General features: G+C 41.8%; 1 protein-coding gene and 1 long non-coding RNA gene across 3 annotated transcripts in view; one reads left to right on the forward strand and one right to left on the reverse strand.

Annotated features, from left to right (window-relative positions):
- The window catches only part of dennd1b (DENN/MADD domain containing 1B), a 104,334-nt gene that overhangs the window by 33,697 nt on the left and 47,946 nt on the right, over window positions 1-22,691 (reverse strand). Inside the window, exons 7-13 of one of the 2 annotated variants that reach the window (XM_019272363.2) lie at window positions 21,684-21,764; window positions 20,280-20,339; window positions 16,730-16,783; window positions 16,043-16,153; window positions 8,164-8,264; window positions 5,749-5,794; window positions 4,059-4,160 (exon numbers count right to left, since the gene is read on the reverse strand). In XM_019272363.2, coding sequence (XP_019127908.1) covers window positions 4,059-4,160; window positions 5,749-5,794; window positions 8,164-8,264; window positions 16,043-16,153; window positions 16,730-16,783; window positions 20,280-20,339; window positions 21,684-21,764 — 555 coding nt within the window. The remainder of the gene's footprint in view (window positions 1-4,058; window positions 4,161-5,748; window positions 5,795-8,163; window positions 8,265-16,042; window positions 16,154-16,729; window positions 16,784-20,279; window positions 20,340-21,683; window positions 21,765-22,691) is intronic. The other variant, XM_027290475.1, reaches the window with a different exon arrangement.
- LOC113748021 (uncharacterized) lies at window positions 108-16,073 on the forward strand. The gene is made up of 3 exons (XR_003464060.1): window positions 108-221; window positions 8,148-8,316; window positions 15,987-16,073. It is a non-coding gene; the product is annotated as an uncharacterized LOC113748021 (long non-coding RNA).

The raw sequence follows: 22,691 nt of genomic DNA on the forward strand, positions 1-22,691 counted from the left end.
TCATATGTTGTACACGCAGAGACTGTTCCTGTTAAAAGTACAGTATGTAACTGAGGTGGAGCAACCACATTCCCAGCACTGGGCTACCATCTAGTTAGTACAGCATGTGAAGGGCTTTAGTGTAGGTGGCTCCGCTACACTGGAAAGACACCAGTAAAATGAAACACACTTGGCTGTATCTAAACTGAAAATGGGGAATCTGGTGGACAAACCAAAAATCTGTGAGTAGCAGAAGTTTACTCCTGAACTAGATCAGAATGTCATTGATGAACATTCCTGGCCGAGAACGTGTAGGTGTCTCCGTGTGTGTCTGTGCATCTGCATGTGTGAGTGTTTGCCTGCTGTCGACTGTACTCCGTTATAGATGATGATGTAGATGTTGTTTTCTGGGAGCATCGGAAACTGAACACCAAATTAAAGCCGCGATGTTTGATTAAGTGTGCCAGGTGATCTCAGGAGAGGCGCGCAGACACAACCGCAACCCCCTCATTCATTTGTAAACCTCCAAATGCAGGCTTGAAATACAGGAAGTAGGAGTGTACGCTGTAAATTTCCCCCTTTATTGGGAATACAAATGATCAAATGTATGAAGGCTATGAATGTATGGGTACACGGTGTCAGCAAAGTAGCGAGAGGCAGAGAGGAGGAGAATAGAAGGAATTAGGCTGTGATGTGAGAGAGAGCATCTGAAAATAAAGATGTAAGCTGCATTGTAGCACCTCACCTTGAATATGTGGCACAGAAAGAATAATACATGAAAAAAATCTTCCGTCATTGGTTTGAGATCAATTGCTGGGATCAAATAAAAATCTGATTCAGTCACACACTGTTTGTTTTCAGAATTAACAGACTCCTAATTTGCTATTCTTGGATACTTTTAATGACTAGCGCGGTAAACAGCTCCACCAACCAAAAGCCAATTATAACTTTATCAGCACATTCTCTGTGTGGAAGAGGATCTCAGAGAAAGAAACAAAAATACCTTGATCTTACAGGGGAAAAAACTACAGCTTTTATTGAGTATTTCTTTTCAGTGTGCTTGTCAACATATTGATTTTACTGACACAAGCACAGTCTCTCAGCGATTAGTATGATTTATTAATGTGTAAAAACTACTGAAACTTTCAGTCCAACTTAGACTATCTTAAAATATGTAAAATCCTGCTAAAAATACACAAAGCAAAATAAATCTTTTTTTCTCTAATATCACAATGTTTATCTAAAACAGAAAACAGAAGAAAAGCACAAACTCAAATAAAGCAACAAAGAAGTTCCTTGATCTGCATTATATATATTTCTAAGGTTAAAACAGGAAATGTTTCTTGACTTTCAATAAATCTAAGAGCAACTAAAAAATCATAAAAGGGAAAAGGAAAAATCTTTAAGCTAAACAATTAAAGAGATTGATGTGATTTATTTATTCCCACTGTAAAAACGTGCCATTTGCTTTTAAAAAGACAGATCCAGAACAAAAATATAATTAAAGTTGGACCTTTGATTCATATGATGTTTCCAATTTTAAAAATGTCAAAATGTATTCTCTAAAGACTGTTGCATCCTCTTTTGACCCGTTACCAATTACCCTCTTATTCAGATCTTTCCTTTTTCTGCTAAACGGAACCGCTACTGGCGTGGTAGCATTTGTAATAGTCAATAAATCTAAAATATTATGTGTGAAGTTGCGGGAAAAGACCATTAAGGGGCGGGCACTAGTGGAGCCGGTGTAGGGGTCCTGTCTGAAAGAGGGCGGCTAATTCAGGACAACTGTGAACTCTGAACCTGCTAAAAGCACGGCCACTGGTCAGCCGAGCCACGTAATAGAGTCCACATGTGCTCACAGCCTGCATTGACATAATTAGACGAATCTCTAAAGGTTTGCTTAAATTAACATCAGAGTGCTTTGTTTTCCCTTAGTTAGACTTAAAATACGCACAAAAATTGCCTATGGCCCTTTACCTTTTAAGCCTTTTCATGCTTTATATATTCATACAAAGCAAAGCTGGGCTTTTAAAGTGAGAATAATCATTACTTCATAGGTCTCAGGGCTTTGGTTTCACACTGAATAAAGCCTGAGTGTTAAGTAGCCAGTGTTACAGTGAGAATTAGACAGAAATGAAGAGCGCTTTTAATAGCTCAGAAACAACGCGCGGCAGCTCAGCCCAGGCACAGAACCGCTCAGCATTAATCAAGATTTCAGGCCTCTGTTTGACAAACTGCACAATGCCTCAAACATCTTCTTGTGTGTAAACACAAACATCAAATGTCATGTGGCATGTCCTCATCACTAACAAGCAAACTAACAAGAGACCTGGAATTCCACTCAATTAGTACCTGCTCGCTTCCTTATTAATCTACTAGCCCCGGTGAAAAGATGAGAGAAGACAGGGGGGGAAAAAATGAATAGAAATAAAAACAACAACAACAATTTGTTGCAATAAATATATTAATGCCAGTGAAGTTTCCGTTTCAGGTGGTGTAATTTGACATGATATGCAGGCTATGTTCTGTCATTAGTCAGGAAAAATGGTGAGTAGGGGATCAAAGCAAAAAGGCTCTGAGCCTGCCACTTAATTTATCACACAGCAAAGACAAAGGCTTTTCTCTCTGCTTCTGTCGCTTTTCAAAAGCCCTGACTCCTTTTTATGACAAACTCAGTTTGCAATTTAATTTAGGTCTCAAGTCCCTGGGTGCAGAAAAGCAAGCAGGAAGGAAGTGAGAAGAAGCCAGACAGGCACACAGGCAAAGAAGCATGAGAAGCAAACAGCGGGTGCAAGAAACGTCCAGGCTGGCGGCAAGTGCTGCGTGTGAGAGAGGGAGAAAGGGAGAGAGAGAAGAAGGCAGACAGGTGTCATGAAACTCGAGCAGCCAGGCAGTAAGGCAGGCGATAAGGCAGCCAGGCAAACAGGCTAAAAAGTAGGCAGGTAATTTCATAAAATGTAGGAAAGATCGTATCGTTGTGGGTAGTAAGGAGGCATTCATGCGCACTAGCAGTCGTAGTAGGCTGAGCAGTGCTAAATCAGGAGAACCAGAGAAGTGTGGGAGTGTGAGAAGGTCTGGAGTCTGGTGGGTAGTGGACTGAATTATATACTGCTGGTAGGGCAGGAGTCCGGTAGGCGGTGGAACCTGAGACTATACTGTTAGCGGTGTGGGTAATAGTGCGTCTGCAGTCTCAGCAGGGCCTCAGTGCCTCACAGAGGAGCTTTAATACACACACCCAGAAAAAACAGCTAAACAAACAGATTCCTGCTTCGACAAAGACGGGGAAGACAAGCACGTGTGTCGTTCTCTTGGTTTATGTATGTATGTGTGTGTGTGTGTGTGTGTGTGTGTGTGTGTGTGTGTGTAAATGTGCGAGTGACCCTGACGCCATGGTGATGCTTCCTGTAGCACTGACCGGCGTCGGTACTCCATTAATTAAAGAGACGATGCACTGGCAGGTGGCTTCACTGCCCACACTGGTAATTGGCCCCCTTCTTCCCACTCTCTCCCCCTAGAAAATCACCCATCTCTGCCTTTACTTTTCCTTTCTTTTCTCTTCTCTGCCTTATTCCCTCCTCCTATCTCTCGTTCTCAGAAATGTGCCAGTGGGCAGGCAGAAATGCAAGACTTTGTGAAATAATGATTAGAATGGATGGAGATGAAGGGAAGGGAGTTGCACATTTTCCCACAAGCCTCTGATGGTCGGGGAATGCTGTTTGCCTTCAAGCGTCATACGACGCGACGGGAGTTTACTTTAGACAGCCACAATCTGAGGAGCCAGTGCTGCAGTCATTAATGATGTGGGGAGGGGACAGAGCTACACTTTGACAAGTTTCTGCATGTGTATGTGTTTGTGTCTGTGTGTGTTTTTCTGTGTGTGTGTGTGCACGCCCGTAGAATAGAAGTACATTGGACGACAGTGCGTTTACGCGGGTGACTCGGTGTGAAAGAGGAAAAAAGAACCTTTCGCATGTCATGTCTAATGAGACAATAAAGGTTGAGGGGCTCTGGAAGGTGTGTGTGTGTGTGTGTGTGTGTGTGTGTGCGTGTGTGCGTGCGTGTGTGTGCGTGTTTCTCACCACGTCACTGGGCAGGTTGTGCAGGTCATCAAAGGGACTCTCCAGGGTGTTGGTGTCCACATTCAGAATGACCACATCCTCCAGTGATCGGCTGCGTACTCTCTAAAGGAGAAAACGTCCACTGTAGTCAGTGTCACAGTAATTTAAAACTATAATCACAATATTGAATAAATCTTATAATTACATCATATCAATTGCAATATTAAAAATGGTTTAAAATATATTTTCCATCATATCAATTGCAATATTAAAAATGGTTTAAAATATATTTTCTTCCGTCCTACAAGCATTATTACCTGCAGATTATTTAATTACTTATTTTTTTGTTGCTATTTAACATCAATTAATTGTGTTTACTTTTAAGTACTGGTAGTCATATATGTTTTACATATCTTAAATAACAAAGAGTGTGAGAATATAGTCTGGTTAATTACTAAATTAGGAAATTAACATTAGAAATTTTGAGGGTGGCTCAGGTGTGTTTTCCCAGCAGACAAAGTCATTTCTGTCCTGAAGCGGCAGGAAGCAGAAAACACAGCGGTCACATTTAAAACCACACTGCCATCACACTCCTTTACGATTAACGGTGACAAATGGTGTGTAGGAAAAAAAATATTAGAACATCTTTACTATAAAACACACGGGCTCACAAAATGAAGAATGGCACTGAGAAGAACATTCAGTTTGCACAAAGATTTTCCACAGCACCAAAACCTCATGCATCAACAACAACACAGTGATGCTGTGCTGTGTGCATCCTGATGGCGACAAATTCAACAATTATTTCAGTGTGGTGCAGGATGCAGGCAGGTGTTGGGGGGGGGGGGGGAGGCAGCATAGTGTGTGAATTTCTAGTTTGTCACTTTTGTGACAGCCTGTGCAGTGGAGGCTCACATGCTGATCTGGACTAATTATGTAGTGGCGGAAAGGGGGTCTGTCACGGATGCAGAGTGTGATAAATACTGCCACTGCCGCAACTGTCAGACAAATATCACACACAAACACACACACCAACACACACAAACACACATGCATTACGACATATGCATTTGCACAATTACACACGCACACAGACAAACACTTACATACTAACACTTACACACAAGTGCAAATGTGCGCGCGCTTGCAACATGCATTCACACACAACAGCAGTGCTGGTGACGGCTTGCCTCCCAACAAACACACAGGGTTTAACAATGAAGTCGAAAAGCTCTTTGTTTGCAGATACTTTTTCTGCCTCTCTCCCTCTGTCTTTTGTACTTCTGGTTAAGAATGCACACAAGCAAGAAGGGAAGATAAAGAGGAAAAAAAACATTCTGTCAATTTTTTTGATTCAGTGTGTTGGAGGTGCCAAAAAAATCGCCAAAGAGAAATTTGAAATATTTTACACCAAATTTGAGAGCCAGGTGACCATATACACAAAGAGGAAAACAATACACTGCAAATTTCCTCCCCTAATATAATTTGATTATTTTTTTAAGAAAATCCACTGAGAAGGACCCTGAAACTCTCCACTATATATCTGATGCAAATTTCAAACATAAACATTAAACCTTTGATATACAGTCCAGAGTTTGCACATATATACATTGATTTTCAGAATATCATTATGCACGTACAATATAATGATGTACAATTATATACATGCACATTTATATGCATACACATACTGACAGATTAACTAACATACCTCCAGCAGACTAAGATGAACTCCCACAAAGTATGGCATGGGGGCACTGTGGATGGAGAGAGGAAAACAAAGCTATGAGCGATATCAATATCAGATGGATACATGTAGTGAAGAAATATTTATGGGGGCTACACAAACGCAACATATTTCTCACACCCGTCTGAAAAAGTAAAAAGCTAAATGTTGAGGGTATTCTTTGATGAACAGATTAGTCGATCTACAGAAAAGTATTCTAATACTTTTTTCATAGTTGATTTATCTCTATTTATTTATGGAGCTATAAGTAGCATAAATCACAACTTCTTCAGTGTGGGTATTTGTTGCTTCTTATATAATTGTAAGTTGAATGCTTTCAGGGTTTCTTACAGTTGGTCAGAAAAAATTAGAAATATGATGATATGATGTGACGGCAACATAAGTTGTTCAAACAATCATAAATGCCATCATAGCTTATAGACAAAATTATTCATTTGAAAAAACAAAAATATCAACAACAAAAAAAAACTATTCAAATACCCAAAGTGATAAAATCTATTTTAAAAGTAAAAAGAAATTTTATAACCAGCTAAAAATTATGTGAAAACTACCATAATGACAGATGACAGATGTGTGCAGATGCATTGAAGCTGATGTATATTTTAATTTGCATGAAATGGCATAATCACATACATAGGCAGCAAAACAAAATTTCCATCCATATGTTGTTTTAACACAATCATATTACATGTAAGGCACGGCCACTGACTGAAAATCAGGCTTCAAAATCATTTTCCCAAGAACCACCATGGCTCTCAAAATGGGAAACAACATTAGATTAACAAGTGTGTGTAGCAGAGCAAGCAAACTGATCTGCTGCTACTGGACTGTTTTTTTTTTTTTTTTTCAAAATAAAATTAATTTAGCAGGTAAAAAAAGAGAAAAGTTTCTCTTTCATTCTGCCTCTGGGTGGTTCTAATTTTTTGGTCAGATTTGTGGCTTAAAGACTTCAAATGTAATTCAAAGTTTGGTTTCTTGTTGTCTAAAATCAGCAGATCAGAAAGCATGAATTTACCCGAAAAGACCTTACAAAAGAATACTGAGAACAATAATGTCAAGCCTGTTACTACAACTATATTATAATGAGAAAAATGATATTAACAATAAATGCTTTTGCAGGAGTTTTTCTTCTAACAAGATGGTAGATTCAGAAAGTACAGAAAGACTTGGAACACTTCCTAGAAAGCTAAAGGGTAGAAGTGTCAAAGGTTTTCTTTAAAAATACAAAATACAAAAATATGCTTTGCATGGTTATTATCACGTCATTCTTATTTTATGTGATATTTATCTTCATCTTGAAAGTTAGTGGCAAGGAAAGGTTGAATCATACAGTATGTTTCCCATCCACCATGATGAATAAAATCAACAAAAACAGTCAAATAATAGAAACCATTTTTATGATGAGGTTTACAGAGGCAGCAATAATCGGATAGCTTTAGGTCAGTGTATTTCTGGCCAGAATGATTCAGAAGCCACAGGCTTGTAATCGACTTAAAGCAACGGCAAAACAACCAGCAGGCCTGTAAGCTCTGCACTTGAGCCGCCGTCTTCTCCGTATCATAAATATACAGTACTGACTTTCATCAACATCTGCACAGATACATGCACACAGAGCATCTAATATAATTCACTTATCTAATCAGTACATGGAGGACACCCCTATGATTAAATAAGGGAACGATGAGTCTTCACAGAGTGTTGAAAATCACATTCTACTGTCAGTGATGAATAGCTTTTTGAAGCGGATGAGTCCCTTATGTTAAAGCACTGTACTATATGAATACAGCTCCTTTCACACAAGCTTCCCCACCCCGCGTTTATAAAGATCTGAAGTTGACCTGAACGCGCGTAGATTTGCAGATGAGCTGTTACTTCTGCTCTCCGTTCAGTTTCAATCAAGTCCATCCAGATTTGTTGGATTTGCGTTGGATGGGTGGTAATGAACCCCTGAGAGGGCTAACATGATGAGAGCGTGGAGCCAGCACTGGCATGAAATATGGAGCAAGGTGATCTGGGCCGTTCATTATGTTGAGGGGCCACACAGGAGAAGGCGCGCCACGAGAGGAATCGTGAGAACAACTCGAAGAACGGGTGGGAGAATGTGTGAACATGTGTGTCTACACTTTTACACTGAGGTTTTAGCGGCAGAGCTCGATGCATGACCAGCACACATGGCGTGGTGTGCGTTTATGTATCTGTGTCAGGTGTGTGTGAGTGCGCATTTGTCGGAAGGTCGCTGGGAAATGAGAGAAAGAAGGAGAGAAAGTGGCAGGAGAGAAAAGGAGAGGGTGTAAACATTTATTGTGACAGTTCTGATGGTGTGTGTGTGTGTGCGCGCGTGTGTGTGCATGTGTGTATTTCAGAGGTGGTCAGCCTTACCAGCAGTAGTCCAGAAGATGCGGGGGCAGCACAGGGATGAAGATGTGCTGCCAGTACATTGGAAAGAGCAGAGCAGCCGCACCATGGACACATGCAGTTAACTACAGAGAAAGAGAAAGAAGCGAGGGGACAATGTGAGCACAACTTTCTGAGGTGAAACACAAAACTAAACAAAAACTTAAAGAAAGAAAGACTGTGCTGCATGTTTACTGGTAGTTTGAGTTGTTTGAACTGAAGGTTTGTGTGATTTCAGTCTTGTGAAATGCCCCAAAGAAAGAAAGAACTGCAACAAGTCAAAAAAAGATTAAAATAACTTTGAGCCAAATATACTGCTCCTCTTGTTTTTTTCTTTCTAATACATTTCTACAACTTATTAAACTTGTCATGTCAAGTCTATACTCTATAAGTCTATAGAGGAAGTCTAGACAACCACAACTCTATTTCCTTGCTGACAGTATCCTGTTAATATCCCGTTTTTAAAATCTAGAAGTCTAATCAAGGTGGTGATGCTTTGTGTTGATGTGGCAAAGTACTGTTTGAGTTCACTGGGGTAGCCTTTAATCTTTGCTCGCTAACAAAAGCCCTCAGAAAGAACGCGTTACACTGACATGTCTCGTGCTGTTGTGATGAACACACAACCTGCAAACTATTGTCGGAGGAAGAGAAGAACAGACTGAAAGCTGGAGATCAACCACTTGTCTTAAACCCATGACAGAAACACAACATAGGAGAGAAAGATTGATGATGAGGTGAAAAGAAAAGTGTTGAAAAGATTGACATGAAGAAAGGCAACACTTGCTTTACACTCAGAGAACATGAAACCAATGTTTGGTCCATATTGATTCACTTGTGGTGGGTCATCACTGCAGTAATGTTTCTACTATTGCATATGGCATTAAGAAAAATTTTTAACTGGTTTTGAACATAAAAATGAATGGCAAAACATAAGCCCAGTGTTCATAATTAGCTTTTCAACTCAATGTCAAAGTGAGAATTGTGCTGCGACCTGCACGAAAGCAACAAAAGCAGCCCAAAACAGTGCTGACAGTAACCATAAAAATCAAAATTACCCCAACTACTGTGACCTAGAAATTAAAGAGAAAATACGCTCTTTTTTTAACAAATAATGAGAAGCAATCACATGAAGATGACATTCCCTTTCAACAGAGCTCTCTACATTGTCAAACCAACATTACACATAAAATTAAAGTCATTGTCTCCCATTGTCTTAAAGTCAGCATCCCCCTCTTGACATCGCATCTCATGAAAACCCAGCTATAGTAATGACCTGCAACACACACACACACGCACACACACACACACCCACACAGACACGGCAGGAGAAAGAGGCGTTAGCTCATCCCCCAGATTAAAATAACATGATTAAATATGGAAAGAGAACAGAGGTCTGAGGGGCTCCTGCGGGACTTCATTAGGGCAAATTGCCAAAGAATGAAACATGAGTTAGCCAAGAGAGACTGCGGGCTAGGCCAATACCGCCGGGACCCCGGAGCAGCAGCCGCTGTTATACTGCTGCAGCTTCACAGTCAATGTGTGAAGCGGACACACACTATCACACACACACGCGCAACTACCAGGAGACCCCCTGCTCACTGACACACACAGTGTCACAATTGACCAGCCAAAAGCGGGCGAGCTTGAAAAATCAGGCTGAGAGAGAAAGAGAAAGAGTGCCCCACCCTCTGAATCCACCCAAACATCAAGCCCCGGACATCCAAAAAGCTTACAATAAAAAGTGTGTGTGTGTGTGTGTGTGTGTGTGTGTGTGTGTGTGTGTGTGAGAGTCCGTCCATGTGCCTTCCTCGGTGTGTGTTTGTTTTAACTACATTCATTTTTCATATCGGCTGGAAAAAAAGCAATGATCTTTTTTTTTTTTTTATTGTCTCCGTGCAGTCTCTCATACACACAGTCCCACAATAGTTAGGACTTAATCAACATTTAATTGGTGTCTTGCTCTGTGTATCTGCATATGCATATTTCTGCTGTGTGCTGTCTTCAAATAAAACACAACAATGCCACGCTCCTGTCAGGATTAATTCCCCGGCAAACCGTTTGTTTTTTTGTTAATTCGGAGAATAAATCAATGCTATGAATATTAATGTGTGAAAGTGAAGCACTTGGTGGAAGAGCTACTATCAAAACCATCACACCCGTCTCCCTTTTTTCCAAAGCGATGACGGTAAGGGGCCCATTAAATTGTGATGAAGAGAGGTCAGCGATCTGGCTGCGAATATACATACGCGTGTGTGTCGCACGCGCACGCACGCACACACAAGTGGAGAGCCAACAGGCGAGTATATTCCTCCTCTGGGAGTGCGAGACAAGCCCCAGCCATTCGCTGGTACCAGGAGGTAATGGCACAGAACACCTCGCTAACCAACTCCAATTATCTCCACCAGGCCTCAAGGTGAGCCCCCCAACTGGCGTGATTTACTCTCAGGTTGAAAGGGAAAACAGGAGTCTCACTCTCTGCTTCTCTTCTTCTCAGGCAGGGTGGGTAGCTTGGGGGAGTTGGCTGAGAGGGGACGGGGATGAGAGGGGAGGGGGGTTTACTGAAACTAAGATAATGATTTATAAAGCAAATCTAGATTTCTGTTTTCTTTTATTTGCTATCTCCAAAGCGATGGAGGTGGCAGTGTGCCTGAGATAAGGCAACTTGGAGGAAACTCCAGAGGAATAGTTCACATATTTGCTTCTCTAATTCAGCTGAATACAAATCTCTGCGTCCTTGTTCAGGTTTTAGAGCGAATGAGGCAAAAAGTAAGAGGAGGATAAGTGGAAAAAAGAGAAACTGTACCACTCTTTTTTTTCTTCTTCTTCTTCATTTACAGGGGGGGCTTCACATGAGAGTGGGTCATGAGAGGCTAAGGCTGATAAAATATTTGCCAGGCTGATAAATAATAGATGAGTGGAGCCAAATGGCTTACACGCTCCACAAAAGACCTGGGTGCTTAATATTCCATTCAATGGAGAATCACAGATACAGTCCCCAAGAACAAATACAGGATTAGGTGCTGGGTCCAGTCCTCAGGGACCAGGGCTCTGCCCGGTAATGAGGGGCTGCCTGCCTCTCACACTGTGTGTGTGTGTGCATGCGTGTCTGTGTGTGTGTGTGTTGCCCCTTCCTCTGAGAGAAGCTAACAGATTATACAGCGACAGCCTGCTTCAAAAGGCAGTCAAGGTCTTTGGTTCTGCCCTGAGAGCTTTCTTAGTGCGCCGTAGCTGAGACAGAAAGTGTCCACACTAACACTGGCTTTCCCAGATCCATTCAACGGGACTAAAGGAAGCAGAGACAGAAAGAGAGAGAGAGATGCAGAGGAGGAGGTGAAAAAGAGAGGAGTGAAGAGATAATGCTACTTTGAAGTAGGTAGCAATAAACCTAAGCTAAGAGGTCACATGCACGAGTTATGTCAATAATGGACTGTGTGTGAGTCAATTATTGTGCCCATCTCCAAGTACACACCGAAAGTCTCAGCTTGCTGTTTTTGCAGTTAGTACATAAAAAAATTCAAATCAAACATGTTTGCAATTAATGTCAGTCAAGCTGCGACTGGAAAAGTCACTACCACTTAAACTTCACAAAAATACATCCAAATGTTCAGATTTAATAGTTGTTGTTTTTTTATCATTATTATTATTTCTGTGATGTTCACAAAGCAGTTTTAACACCATTAGTAAATTTGCTTTAATATTTCCCAGCTGGGAACAGCTCCTTTTCATTTCCTTTGTTCACTGCATTGTGGGACAATAATGACCATCAACAAAAATCAAGTGGCTGTTTGTGTATGCAAACTTGATTTATGAATTCAGTGAATTTGCAGTGATATTGAACTGGACGGAATCATATTGAGAGGTGTTTATAATATTTTGGCCCCTCCATTGACATACACGAGAGGGCCACAATATAATGCCACCACCAACTATAACTTTTATAATAAACATGAAAAAGAATTATTACCTTTCCGACAGTGTCAACAAAACTTTAAAAAACTTACAAGCTCCTTAAAAGTAAAATTTGTTAAATTTACAGCTGTTATGCTGGTCCACATTAGATTGTACGGGTGTAGTAAAACGGCTGCTAAGTGTCAAAATAAGCCAGCAAAAAAATATGTTATTACTAATATCTACTCCAACTTTTCTGAAGGCTCACAAGACATTTAGCAGCTCTCTATATTCATACGTCATGCATCATATTCAGATGAGCTTGTCTTTTTACATGCCTGAACAGCATCACAACTGTTCGACAGTGATGTTTCCTTAAAGAGCTGGACCCACCAGAGACCTCAGATCTTCTCCACACTGCAACTCTGAGCTCTGCAGACTTACTGTCAGTAAGCAGCGTGTTTCCACCCACACCCTTTTCTCTTCTACCTGAACAACTGGACATGTTGAAGAGAAACAGACAGAAAATTGGGAAAGTGCTACAGTGGGGGGGGCACGTGCACCTCTTTCACGTATTAAACAGCAGTGTAAAGGAGATGCGGCTATTTTAATGCACTCAGAACATAACCATACGCGTTCCCTCTGCTTACATACTACACGAGACAAATAGCTGCTGCTGCAGGCAATGTGATTCAATTTGACAGGAGGAATGGTATCAACAGAGTCGCTCTTGACCTCTTCACACCAGCCTCAAACACTCATTTCCCCTCCATTAGCCTTTCCTTCCAACTCTGTCCCTACGCACTCTCCAATTTCAATCCTCTCTTCTCCTTTCCCTGCCTCATTTTCATCCAAATTATTCATTTCTTATTCTGTTTTCCTCCTGCTGTCCATCTGTCCACCTCTCCCTCATATCTCCTGTTGGTTTATCGCTGTGTTAGCCTTTCCCTCTCCCCTCCCCTGCACAGAGTAAGTCACCAATTACCCGCGCTCTGCTTCTCCCTCTGTTGACAAACGCCGGTGTCAGGCCCGGCACAACGCAGGTGTGCCACAAACAAGTAGGTGGCACAGGGAGAGAGAGAGAGGGCACACAGGACGACACAGGTAACAGCTAACGCCAGGCCTCCCACACATGCACACACAGTCACTGACTCTCTTGCAGAAAGACATAAGACATAAGGTACAAACACCTGTGAGTACAGAAGACACACAAGCAGATGCATGCAAAAGAGACTCAAACACTCACAACGTGCACATATGCGCACACACACACGGCCACAGCGGCACAACACACGAGCTAAGTCAGACACATGGCATGGTGCTGAGATAAGTCTATTGAGAGGAAGGAGGAAAAGGAAGGGGGGGGGGGTGTGTCCCGATGTTCTGCAGATGCCCAACAACAGAGAGACGCATTAAGACACCCAGGAACAGGGAGGCGAAGTCAGAAAGAAAGAGAGGTGTAAGCCAGGGTGAGTGAGAGACAGATGGACAGAAAATAATATGTCAGCAAGGAAGAATAACTTAGATAGAGAGAAAAGTAGAGAGACCGAGAGAAGTCAGGGAAAGAGAGGAGAAGAACAACAGAGGAAAAGGCAGGAAACAGAGAGACAGCTGGCACTCTAGGGCATGGTGGATGGATAGCTCCTTGTTAGCATAGGCCTGACAGGCTGATGAGAGGGCTGCTGTCAGCCGGTGCTGGGGCCGGGCTGTGTGAGTTTGGGCGATAGGCAGGGCAGAGGCTGGGCTCGAGAGCTGGGGGGCCTCGGCAGATGAAAGACACGGAGGGTGGTGGGGCGATGGTGGTGGGGGTCCTCCCAACTGACTAGTTAGAGGAAGGGCCGATGCAACCCTATTATACGGTCCTATGACAAGGCTGCACGCTCGGCTGGCTCCCGCCCCTGCGCCACCGCCGAACAGCCTTTTAAAACAGTGGTACCATTCACCTCCGGTCACGAAACAGCAATAAGTCAACTGACGCATTGTTGTAAGATCATGATTTATTCCTTTGCTGTTGGCTGCTTGCGAGACGCGCCGGCCATGTACCGGCAGACTGACACACTGGGTTCACCAGGGGCTTTAACACAGGCAGCACCTAGAGCAGGCAGAATAAATGTAGGATATATATGTGTGTGCATGCGTGTGAGTGTGTGTGTGTCTTTCTCTCTCCCTCTTTCCACTTTTTATTCCCTGTTTCTCTTTGCTTGGCTGAGAGGCTGGACAGGCGGAGGTGGTGAAAAGCAGCTGGATGGTACTAACGATGTTACTAACAATACCTTCTCTCATACATCCTCTATCTGTGGCAAGCAGACTATAGAAATATTACCTGTCCATGCAGTGACTGCTAACACTCACTTAAACAAACATTTTGACAAACTCTGACATTAATTATATATTTCCTATCCTTTAAGATATTTGATCCCGAGACAGTGGTGTGGATAATGAGCTGGGCTCTTTGCAGTTAAGTATATTCACTTAGGTAGCTGGCTTCAAGAATCATGGCAGCCATTCCCACTTGAACCACGAGGGCAATCTACCCAATAGCAAAAAATAACGCATCACAGGAGCAGTAATAACATCAGGCCTGCTAGTAATCCCAGTGGAGATGTGAAAAACACCTTTGTACTACTGTGCCTGACATACCTCGCTACCAAACTAAAACACCTCTCCCTGAGGAAGATGGATGGATAGACAGATGAGTGGTTGAAGGATTGTGGAGGATAAAAGGCTTACAGAGGTAAAGGTCTGATGTGAAAGCTCTTAAAAAATAAAAAAAAATAAAAAAACACACACAAGCCGAGAGCTGCAGAAAAATGTAAATCACAGACAAAAATCACCATCACCTCCCTCCTTTCTGCTAAAAAGAAAAACACCTTCACCCTTGAGTCTGATAATTTACATCGTGTAACTCTTGTGTCACAGCACTGTGTGCAGCCTAGACCCTGAGCGGAGGTGCTGCTGGTCTGAGGAGCTGAGGGGGAGACAGGTGAAATTCTCTGAGGGCTGGGTAATTTTTACAGCTCTTCCTGATTATAGCTCCTATGGGAGACCTTGGGTACCCGTTCCCTCCAGCACCCATCACCACCACAGGCCCCTCCGGCTGTTCAGTGTTCTACAGCCTTGTAGATACCAGTGCAGGGCTAGCTTCACTACAGATACAGATAGGACTTTGGATGACATCACTTCCCTCTCCCATCTCATCTGTCATAAACATTTGGCTCTGCTTCATCAGCCACAAAGATAACATGGGGGGTGGGGGGGGGGGCTGAGATATTTCCTCCCTCATGCAGACAGACAGAAGGGACTTTAAATTATGCGAGAGAGTTACGACATGTAATAACAGATAATTTAAGGCTTTTTGGCCATTAATATGTTGCAGTTATAAGACAAACAGTCAACTATAATCCAGCCTTAAGTATGGATTTCACAAGCCTGTCAGAGCGTGGTGATAGTGCGGCTGTCTGACTGCAGGATGCCCGGGCAAAGAGGGGGAGTGCAGAGACATCAGTCCAATTCTCTCTGTACAAGTAGCGTAGCCATGTCAGATAAATATTCTCATCGTACTACTTAGGGTTTGATATCCTGCTGGAATATTGATGAAGAGAATCATGTTCAATCTAGGAAACAGTCCCTATATTTGAGCTATATACTTTTTTAAGAGGGCAAATTGGTATCTGAATTTGATATGAAGCCAAACAGGACTCTATGGCTGTAAATTAGATTAGTATTTGGATTTTAGAATCTGATACGCAAGCAAGGTAGCCCACAAGAATCCTACACAACCTAATATGACATGACTGAAAACACAACGCTTAACATTTTATGACTAAAAGCTTCACCTCGACTTTTGAGGAAACTCATCCTTAAAGTGGTTGCAGTATTTGAACTGTTTTCTAACCTATTTTCCCCCTTGTGCTTGACAGGGCCGAGCCGATAACTGACTGCAGCTGAGAGACTGACTTGGTGGGAATGGACTCACAGTGCTAAGCTTGCTTGAGGTAATGATGATGCGCCGTTCATGCAGCATACTGGCGAAGAGCTGGAGCATGTTGTTGACGTCCACAGCCACAAAGTACTCTGTCAGGTTCCTCTGGAGAAAGACAGGAACAGAAGGATATGCAGGTACATAACAAACTGTCCTTGCACAACTTGCTTACAGTAAAGTGTCAATGCTACAGACTGTGAGAGTGCCAGAGTGCGCCATAAAGAGAGACATACAATACTGGCTGAAAAAGGACTTGGACTTCTACTTCTGCATGTATTGTTTTGCAGTAAAAAATAAAAGGATATGAAATACAGAATCATGTGATGTAGTCATGTTTGTAAAATAGATATCAATCAGTGTTGCTTAAATGTGTCAGAATACAAAAGGTGTTCAACCGGGTTTCCTTGCCAGAAAGACTTGAGCTACCATTTCAATACACAATCAACAAAGAACACGTGTTCAGTCTGAATCCTCTAATACCCATGGCAATCACTGAACTTCAACATTAAAAGTACAAGCACAACAGGAGATAAAACTGAAACAAGAGGATGGTGCAATAATTTCAAAAGGTGACAAGTGTATCTGATTAAAAACGATTAGAGGCAGACATGTTTCCAGAAGAGCGGGATCTCTCTTTATCTCCTTCGGTCTCTTTTCTTTTCTTTTACCATGAATACTTACACTCTCAGGGATAGTTGGCAGTCCATTGATATCCGGGGCGATGAAGTAGGAGTGCTGCAAAAACACAAACATGCAGGAGAAAGAAGAGAGAAGGTCACAAGTGAAGCATACCACTCACACAGAAAAGAATGAGGGGAATAGAGGGGGGGTTGGAGGAAAGGCCGTTCACTTTGTTCTATGATTTATGGCTCATCTTCAGCTCTGTCTATATGAATTGCTGAGCTGGTGTCTGAACTGTGGCAATGCTTTTATCAGGCCTACAGAACAGAGAAAGCTCAGTAGCAGCTCAGCTCCCCAAAGACACAGACTGGGGTGATGTCTCCGGTGGAAAACTGAGTCTTTATTTAAGCATTAAATAGACCTGCGGAGAACCAACACACAGACAAAAGTATATGTGCACATGTGCGCATCCACACAGACACACACACAGGTTGTTTAAAGGATCACAAGGCTGCCTGTCTCACTTTGGGAGAGCAGGGCAGGTTCAGTGTTCAGATCAAAGGGGCCTGAGAGAGGTGCTGTTTGGAGACAGGTAGAGAAACCACCAACTGAAACACACTATTGTGTCTGTTGTCTCACACGCACACGCACACGCACACACACACACACACACACACACACACACACACACACACACGTATTTTTAGTGCACCTGTGTTTCACGCTATGGTCCTTACTCGACCATCTGTTGCAGAACTTGGCTTAAATCCACTGTAAAATCTGCACTGGATTCTCTCATATTATTTGATGTGAAAGTTTTATTTATGTTAAGTTAAAAAGTTCATTTTGTTTTATAAGACTTCACAGAATTCACTTCCAAGGAGTATTTAATCTTGTGACTTCTATTCACTTGTTATGTAAACCATCAATGTCAGGCTAATATACAGTTAAAAGGTGTTTCCTCTATAGCTGAGGATTGAATTGATTTGTGGCGTCTGGCGTCCAGTACCTGAATAGCACAATGCAGAATGGCACTGCATTCAGGAGTGAAATAAAAAGGAATCTGCCCAAAAAAATCCTTTAAACAGACAACAATGCATAGTAATACATTACATAAAGAACTTGAAACCTACATAAGAAAGGACATACAAACATAAGAGTAGCCATTCAAAACCAGCAACCCCAGCCAATATCACCACCAAGACAGAAAAATGGCTCTGATTATAGAGGTATAAGAAAACAAGAGAAGAGAGAAAGCCCGTCACCATCAGAGAATAAAATGAATAATATCCATGGCAATTAAAAAACATCACTTTTAAGTGTTCAGTAGGGTCGTGACAATTTGTGTTAATCAGACATGATTTAAACAATCTGACTTATGTCTGTGCCATTTTGAACAAAGCTGGGTGAGCCACTAATTCAACATTGTCCTATAACTACAATGTTCAGCAAAAGCTGCATTTCACCACACAAAGTACTGCTGGTGCGCCTGACATTAATATTTCCCTAAATTTTAAATTCATTCAGCAGTGGGGAAATTTCTATCAACTCCTAAAGAGTCCATTAACACCAGTAAAAAGACTGATGCTAATTACTCTTAAGTGACAGTGTTTGAGCAAATAAAACCATAACAGACTGTAATGATGAAGACAAAGCACATAAGCACTTAGCTTTTGTGTGTGGTCGACACTGGAACATTAAGTTTAATGTAAAACCAACTAAAATATTTCACTCCCTAAGAGACACATACTTAAGTGTGAAAAATGTGAAAACAATTGTCATGAGTAAACAATTGTCATATTCCCAAAGGAGGGTCATTGCTATAGTCGAGCAAAGCTTAGAGGAGATGAATGTACAGTACAAACAAACACTAAAGTGGAACTAACATCCGGGGATGTGCTTTTTGAGGCCAAGTTTGTTTCAATCACTATGGCCATTTTTTACTTAAAGTATAAAATAAAGAAAATATATTTTTTTACACCACAGTTAATGAGGTGAAATGAAAAGCGTAATGAAATAGACGTATGGAAACTCTTGAGTGTGCATACATTGGTAGAGGATTTAACAGAGGCTCTTTTCCACCTTGTTTCCAGCAGCAGCGAGCTCTGTAAGTTAAATATATATATGTCTATTTTATGTTAAAAATATGTTGTTTTGTTGTCAGGTTAAACATTTCCAACAAAGGCCAACCAATTGTTCTATTCATGGTGGACTTTGACAGTATGCAATACTGCAATGCCCTGGAAGAATTTGCAAAGGGAAATGAAATAATATTTGAACGTGCTTCTTCCGATCACTTTCGATAAACTGCGTGTTGGGTGGTGACAAGTGTGAATTACTTTTCTATATAAGGAAACAGTGCTAGTTAGTTTGTGGTTATACTATAGCTGAGGCACAAAGGTAGCCTAGTGAGCATTATAGCTAATGGTTTATTGTGAAACAATTACTGCTACTACTCAAATAATTACTGGAATCATTACATAAAAAAAACAACCACACAAGATGGTTGGACAGAAAGCTAGTATTTGTGATTGGCTGTCAACTTTGAAACACAAATACACTGAATATCTACTGACATGAAAACTCAAAGTATATTTGAATTTGACAAATTTGGATCATTTACACATGAACCTTTTACAATAAACCTCAAGTATCTATGCCGCCTTTATGGACTCCTATTGACTACATGTTTGTTATTGGCTCAATTTAACAGTAGATCATACAAACTGAAAACAATTTTATCAAATAACTGAGTGACTCATTCTAACACAGCAATAAGCGCACAGAGAAGCTGAATTGTGTTTGCACTGTATATCTGACCTGCTGTGCCATTCGCTCTTTACATTATGCTAAATGTTGCCCTCGCCTACAATCTTTCAGCAGCTGAACAAGTGGAATTGTTGTAAACAATACTACATGTGGAAAGGGAAGCCTGTTGATGAACTAGGAATAAAATAACTGAAACAAAATGAAGTAATTGTTACTAAAAGAAATAAATTGTAATTAAAGATCAGAGACCTGAGTCAATACATCTGGGGCACAGGACTACCCCCGGAACCATATATACAGTAACTACAGTGTATTGTATATCTATCTCTTTCTTCTTCTGTGTGCTAAATAATGTTTCCCCTGTTGGTCTACGAATTCATGCCACTGTGATAATCACAAGCCATGCTCCTCAGCTCAACCCAGGCTTTCATTGGCTGTTTGCTTGCTTATCTGCTTTTTTCTTGTTCTTTCGAAGACATGTTTACATAAAAACATTGAAAGTGGGTTAACTGGAAAGGCATCAAGGAGATTTTTTGAGCACAATTGCCTTCGTTTTAAACATGGGGGGGGGGGGGGGGGCTTTTGATATTCAGAGAGAGAATATAACAGTGTGGAATGGCATTAATCATTTACAAAGTTTGATTGTTTTCCAGAGGAGAAGAAACATACACCAAGGCCCAGGATAGTTTGTTTTTGTTATATTTAAAAAGATAGCGCAGCTTATTTGGCCAAATTGGAAAGCCGTGGCTCCCATGCGATTAGTGCAGCAGCGGTTTCATATTTCACAGCAGCCTTCTTCCCTCCTCCTGTTTCTGCCGTTCACTCATTCCCCTCCACTCACCGGCTCCTTGCTTCGCCGATCTCTCAGTACTTGCCCAGTGGCAATATACAACTGCTCATTCTTGCACAATGAGAGAGGGAGAGAGAACAAAACAGGGTTCACACATGAAAGGGGACAATGATCCTTCTTCTTGGCTGCCACGATAAAACAAAAAAACACTCTTTTAGGGAATAATTCTGCTTCATCAATTAAATATCAAACTAGTGGCTTCTCTAGAAAAGAGATGAAGCTATCACCTCTGTTCTCCGGGGCTTCTTTTCCAATGAACCTCTGAGATTCAGATCAAAAGATTTGGTTCAGATTTGGTTCACATATTTGGCTGATAGAAAACTGACACAAAGAAAAAAATAAATTACAAGGAATCTAAATTGACCTTGTTAACCTTCGTAGATATGTATTGATTACTTCATATTAGTCTTGTTATCTTGTAAATTCATCTGTGTAATTAGATGCACATCCTTCTGAGACCTATGCTGCAGAAAAGCCCCAGAGTTGCTTGTTTAATTGGTCTAAAAAAAAAAAAAAGGAGTGGTGGTCCTCAAGGACAAAGGCTGAAACTCTTTTGAACCCATCGTGGTGTGGAGCACCGGTGTGAGGCAACTCAAAAATAGAGATATTAGTGAACAAAACATTATGAGTTTAGCAGTCCTGGTGAAAAACCATTACATTCTATTTATATAGGCCGTGCTTATGGGAGCGAAAACTGTTTAAGAGCGAGTGTTTTATGTATGAGCTGAAAATACACAAGGAGAGATTGTGTCAGAGTTAACACAAACACAGGCTGACTTTGAGGGACTTGTGCTCGTTAAGACATTTCAGTTTTTGATAAGCAGGAGACATGACGAGTTGTGAAAGGACCCTTCAAGTTTAAACATGTCCAGCTCGGGCTTATCACAGAAAAACCTGTTAGCGCCACTTCTTGTCTCCAAACAGAGTGTCAGTCCTGGGCCCTCTATGTCTCTCTGTTGCTACCTAGTGTATCTTAACCTCCCTCCTGCTCTCCACTTTCTGTCTGCTCTGTCGTTTCTCTTATTTATCTCGTCCATTTCAACCTCCATACTTTGTCGATCTCTCCGTTTCTGCCTGTCTGCCCTATTTTCTTTCTGTCTGTTTTTATGCCATCTTTGTCTCCTCCTCTCGCCTTTGTGTCAGTTTCATTTTAGTTCTCATTATTCCTCCGCCTTTGTCTCCACTTTCTTTTCTATTATACAATTCATCTTTAGTGTCTCTCGCTCTACTTTTAACTACTTGAGCCAACTGTTATCATCTCCTCTTTCTTTTCCGCAGTCTCCTTCCTGATGCAACACACGACTACAGCAACCTACCTGTCCCTCTCTCCATCTTTCTACCTCTACTCTCAGCTGTCTTGCCTCTGATAAGGGGGAATATGAGATCTATACCTACCACACTCAGGTTGACTGGCGTGAAGGGCTTTGGCACAGGCAGATCATAGAGAGAATTCAGCATGTCATTCAAGTCATTTTCCTGGGGGAGAGACACAAACAACAAAAGAAAAAAAAAAAGACATAAAAACAGAGGACACATGAATTTTATTTACAAGTTTTGTTGATGTCACGAGTTATGTGTCAATCTTAACAACAGTGCTGGGACAGGCGCTGCTGCAGACCAGAGGGCAATCCTGCAGCGAGGCCTGAAGGGCTCTGAAACATCCGACTGACACATGTTTAACGAGCAATGGCGAGGTTAAAAGACGGCTGAGTGTAGGGCTGCAGACGCTTATTATCCAGCGGTGTTGATTTACGGCCGAGAGCGGGCTGTCAGTAATTAAGCGGGGGTCCCCTCTCCAAAGACAGGCGCTTTAAGAAGCCGTCAGAGATCTGGCTTGACCACAGAACAGGCCCCGAGATTATTCTTGCAGCATTTATGAGCTCCAGGACAAGACTGCTATTTACACTGCCGGGCCTCTCGCTGGCGAACTGATGGGGACAGCAGTTTGCAACTTGTACTTAAACTAAACTTACTAATGTGAACACAGAGGTTGGGCATCGTTGTTTGTTTTTCCCATTCTTTTTCTATGTGCCCTCTAAGAGAACTTTGTTTTGGTTTTGGCTATGAGCCGTTGCTTGTTTGAGGAAGTATGTACGTATGTGTGTGTGTGTATGTGTGTGTGAGCTCGTATATGTGTGTATGTATGTGCATGTGCGAGCCAGAGAGAAACAGAAACTCGAGAGGAATGGGCGGCAATATACAGTAAGAGCAGGAGAAGGGTGGGAGGGAGGGGTGTTAGGGTGTGTGCAATCGAACAGCCTCCTGTCATGAGAGGCTCAATGCTCACACGCATGGTCAGCAACACGGCCTGGGGAAACAGTTCATTTACCCCTCGCCTTAAACCCTCATCGCTCTTCTGTCTTCCCTCGTCTGTCAACATCTCCCTCTCGCCTGGAACGGACA

Source organism: Larimichthys crocea, chromosome XVII, assembly GCF_000972845.2.
Source record: "Larimichthys crocea isolate SSNF chromosome XVII, L_crocea_2.0, whole genome shotgun sequence".
Taxonomy (NCBI): domain Eukaryota; kingdom Metazoa; phylum Chordata; class Actinopteri; family Sciaenidae; genus Larimichthys; species Larimichthys crocea.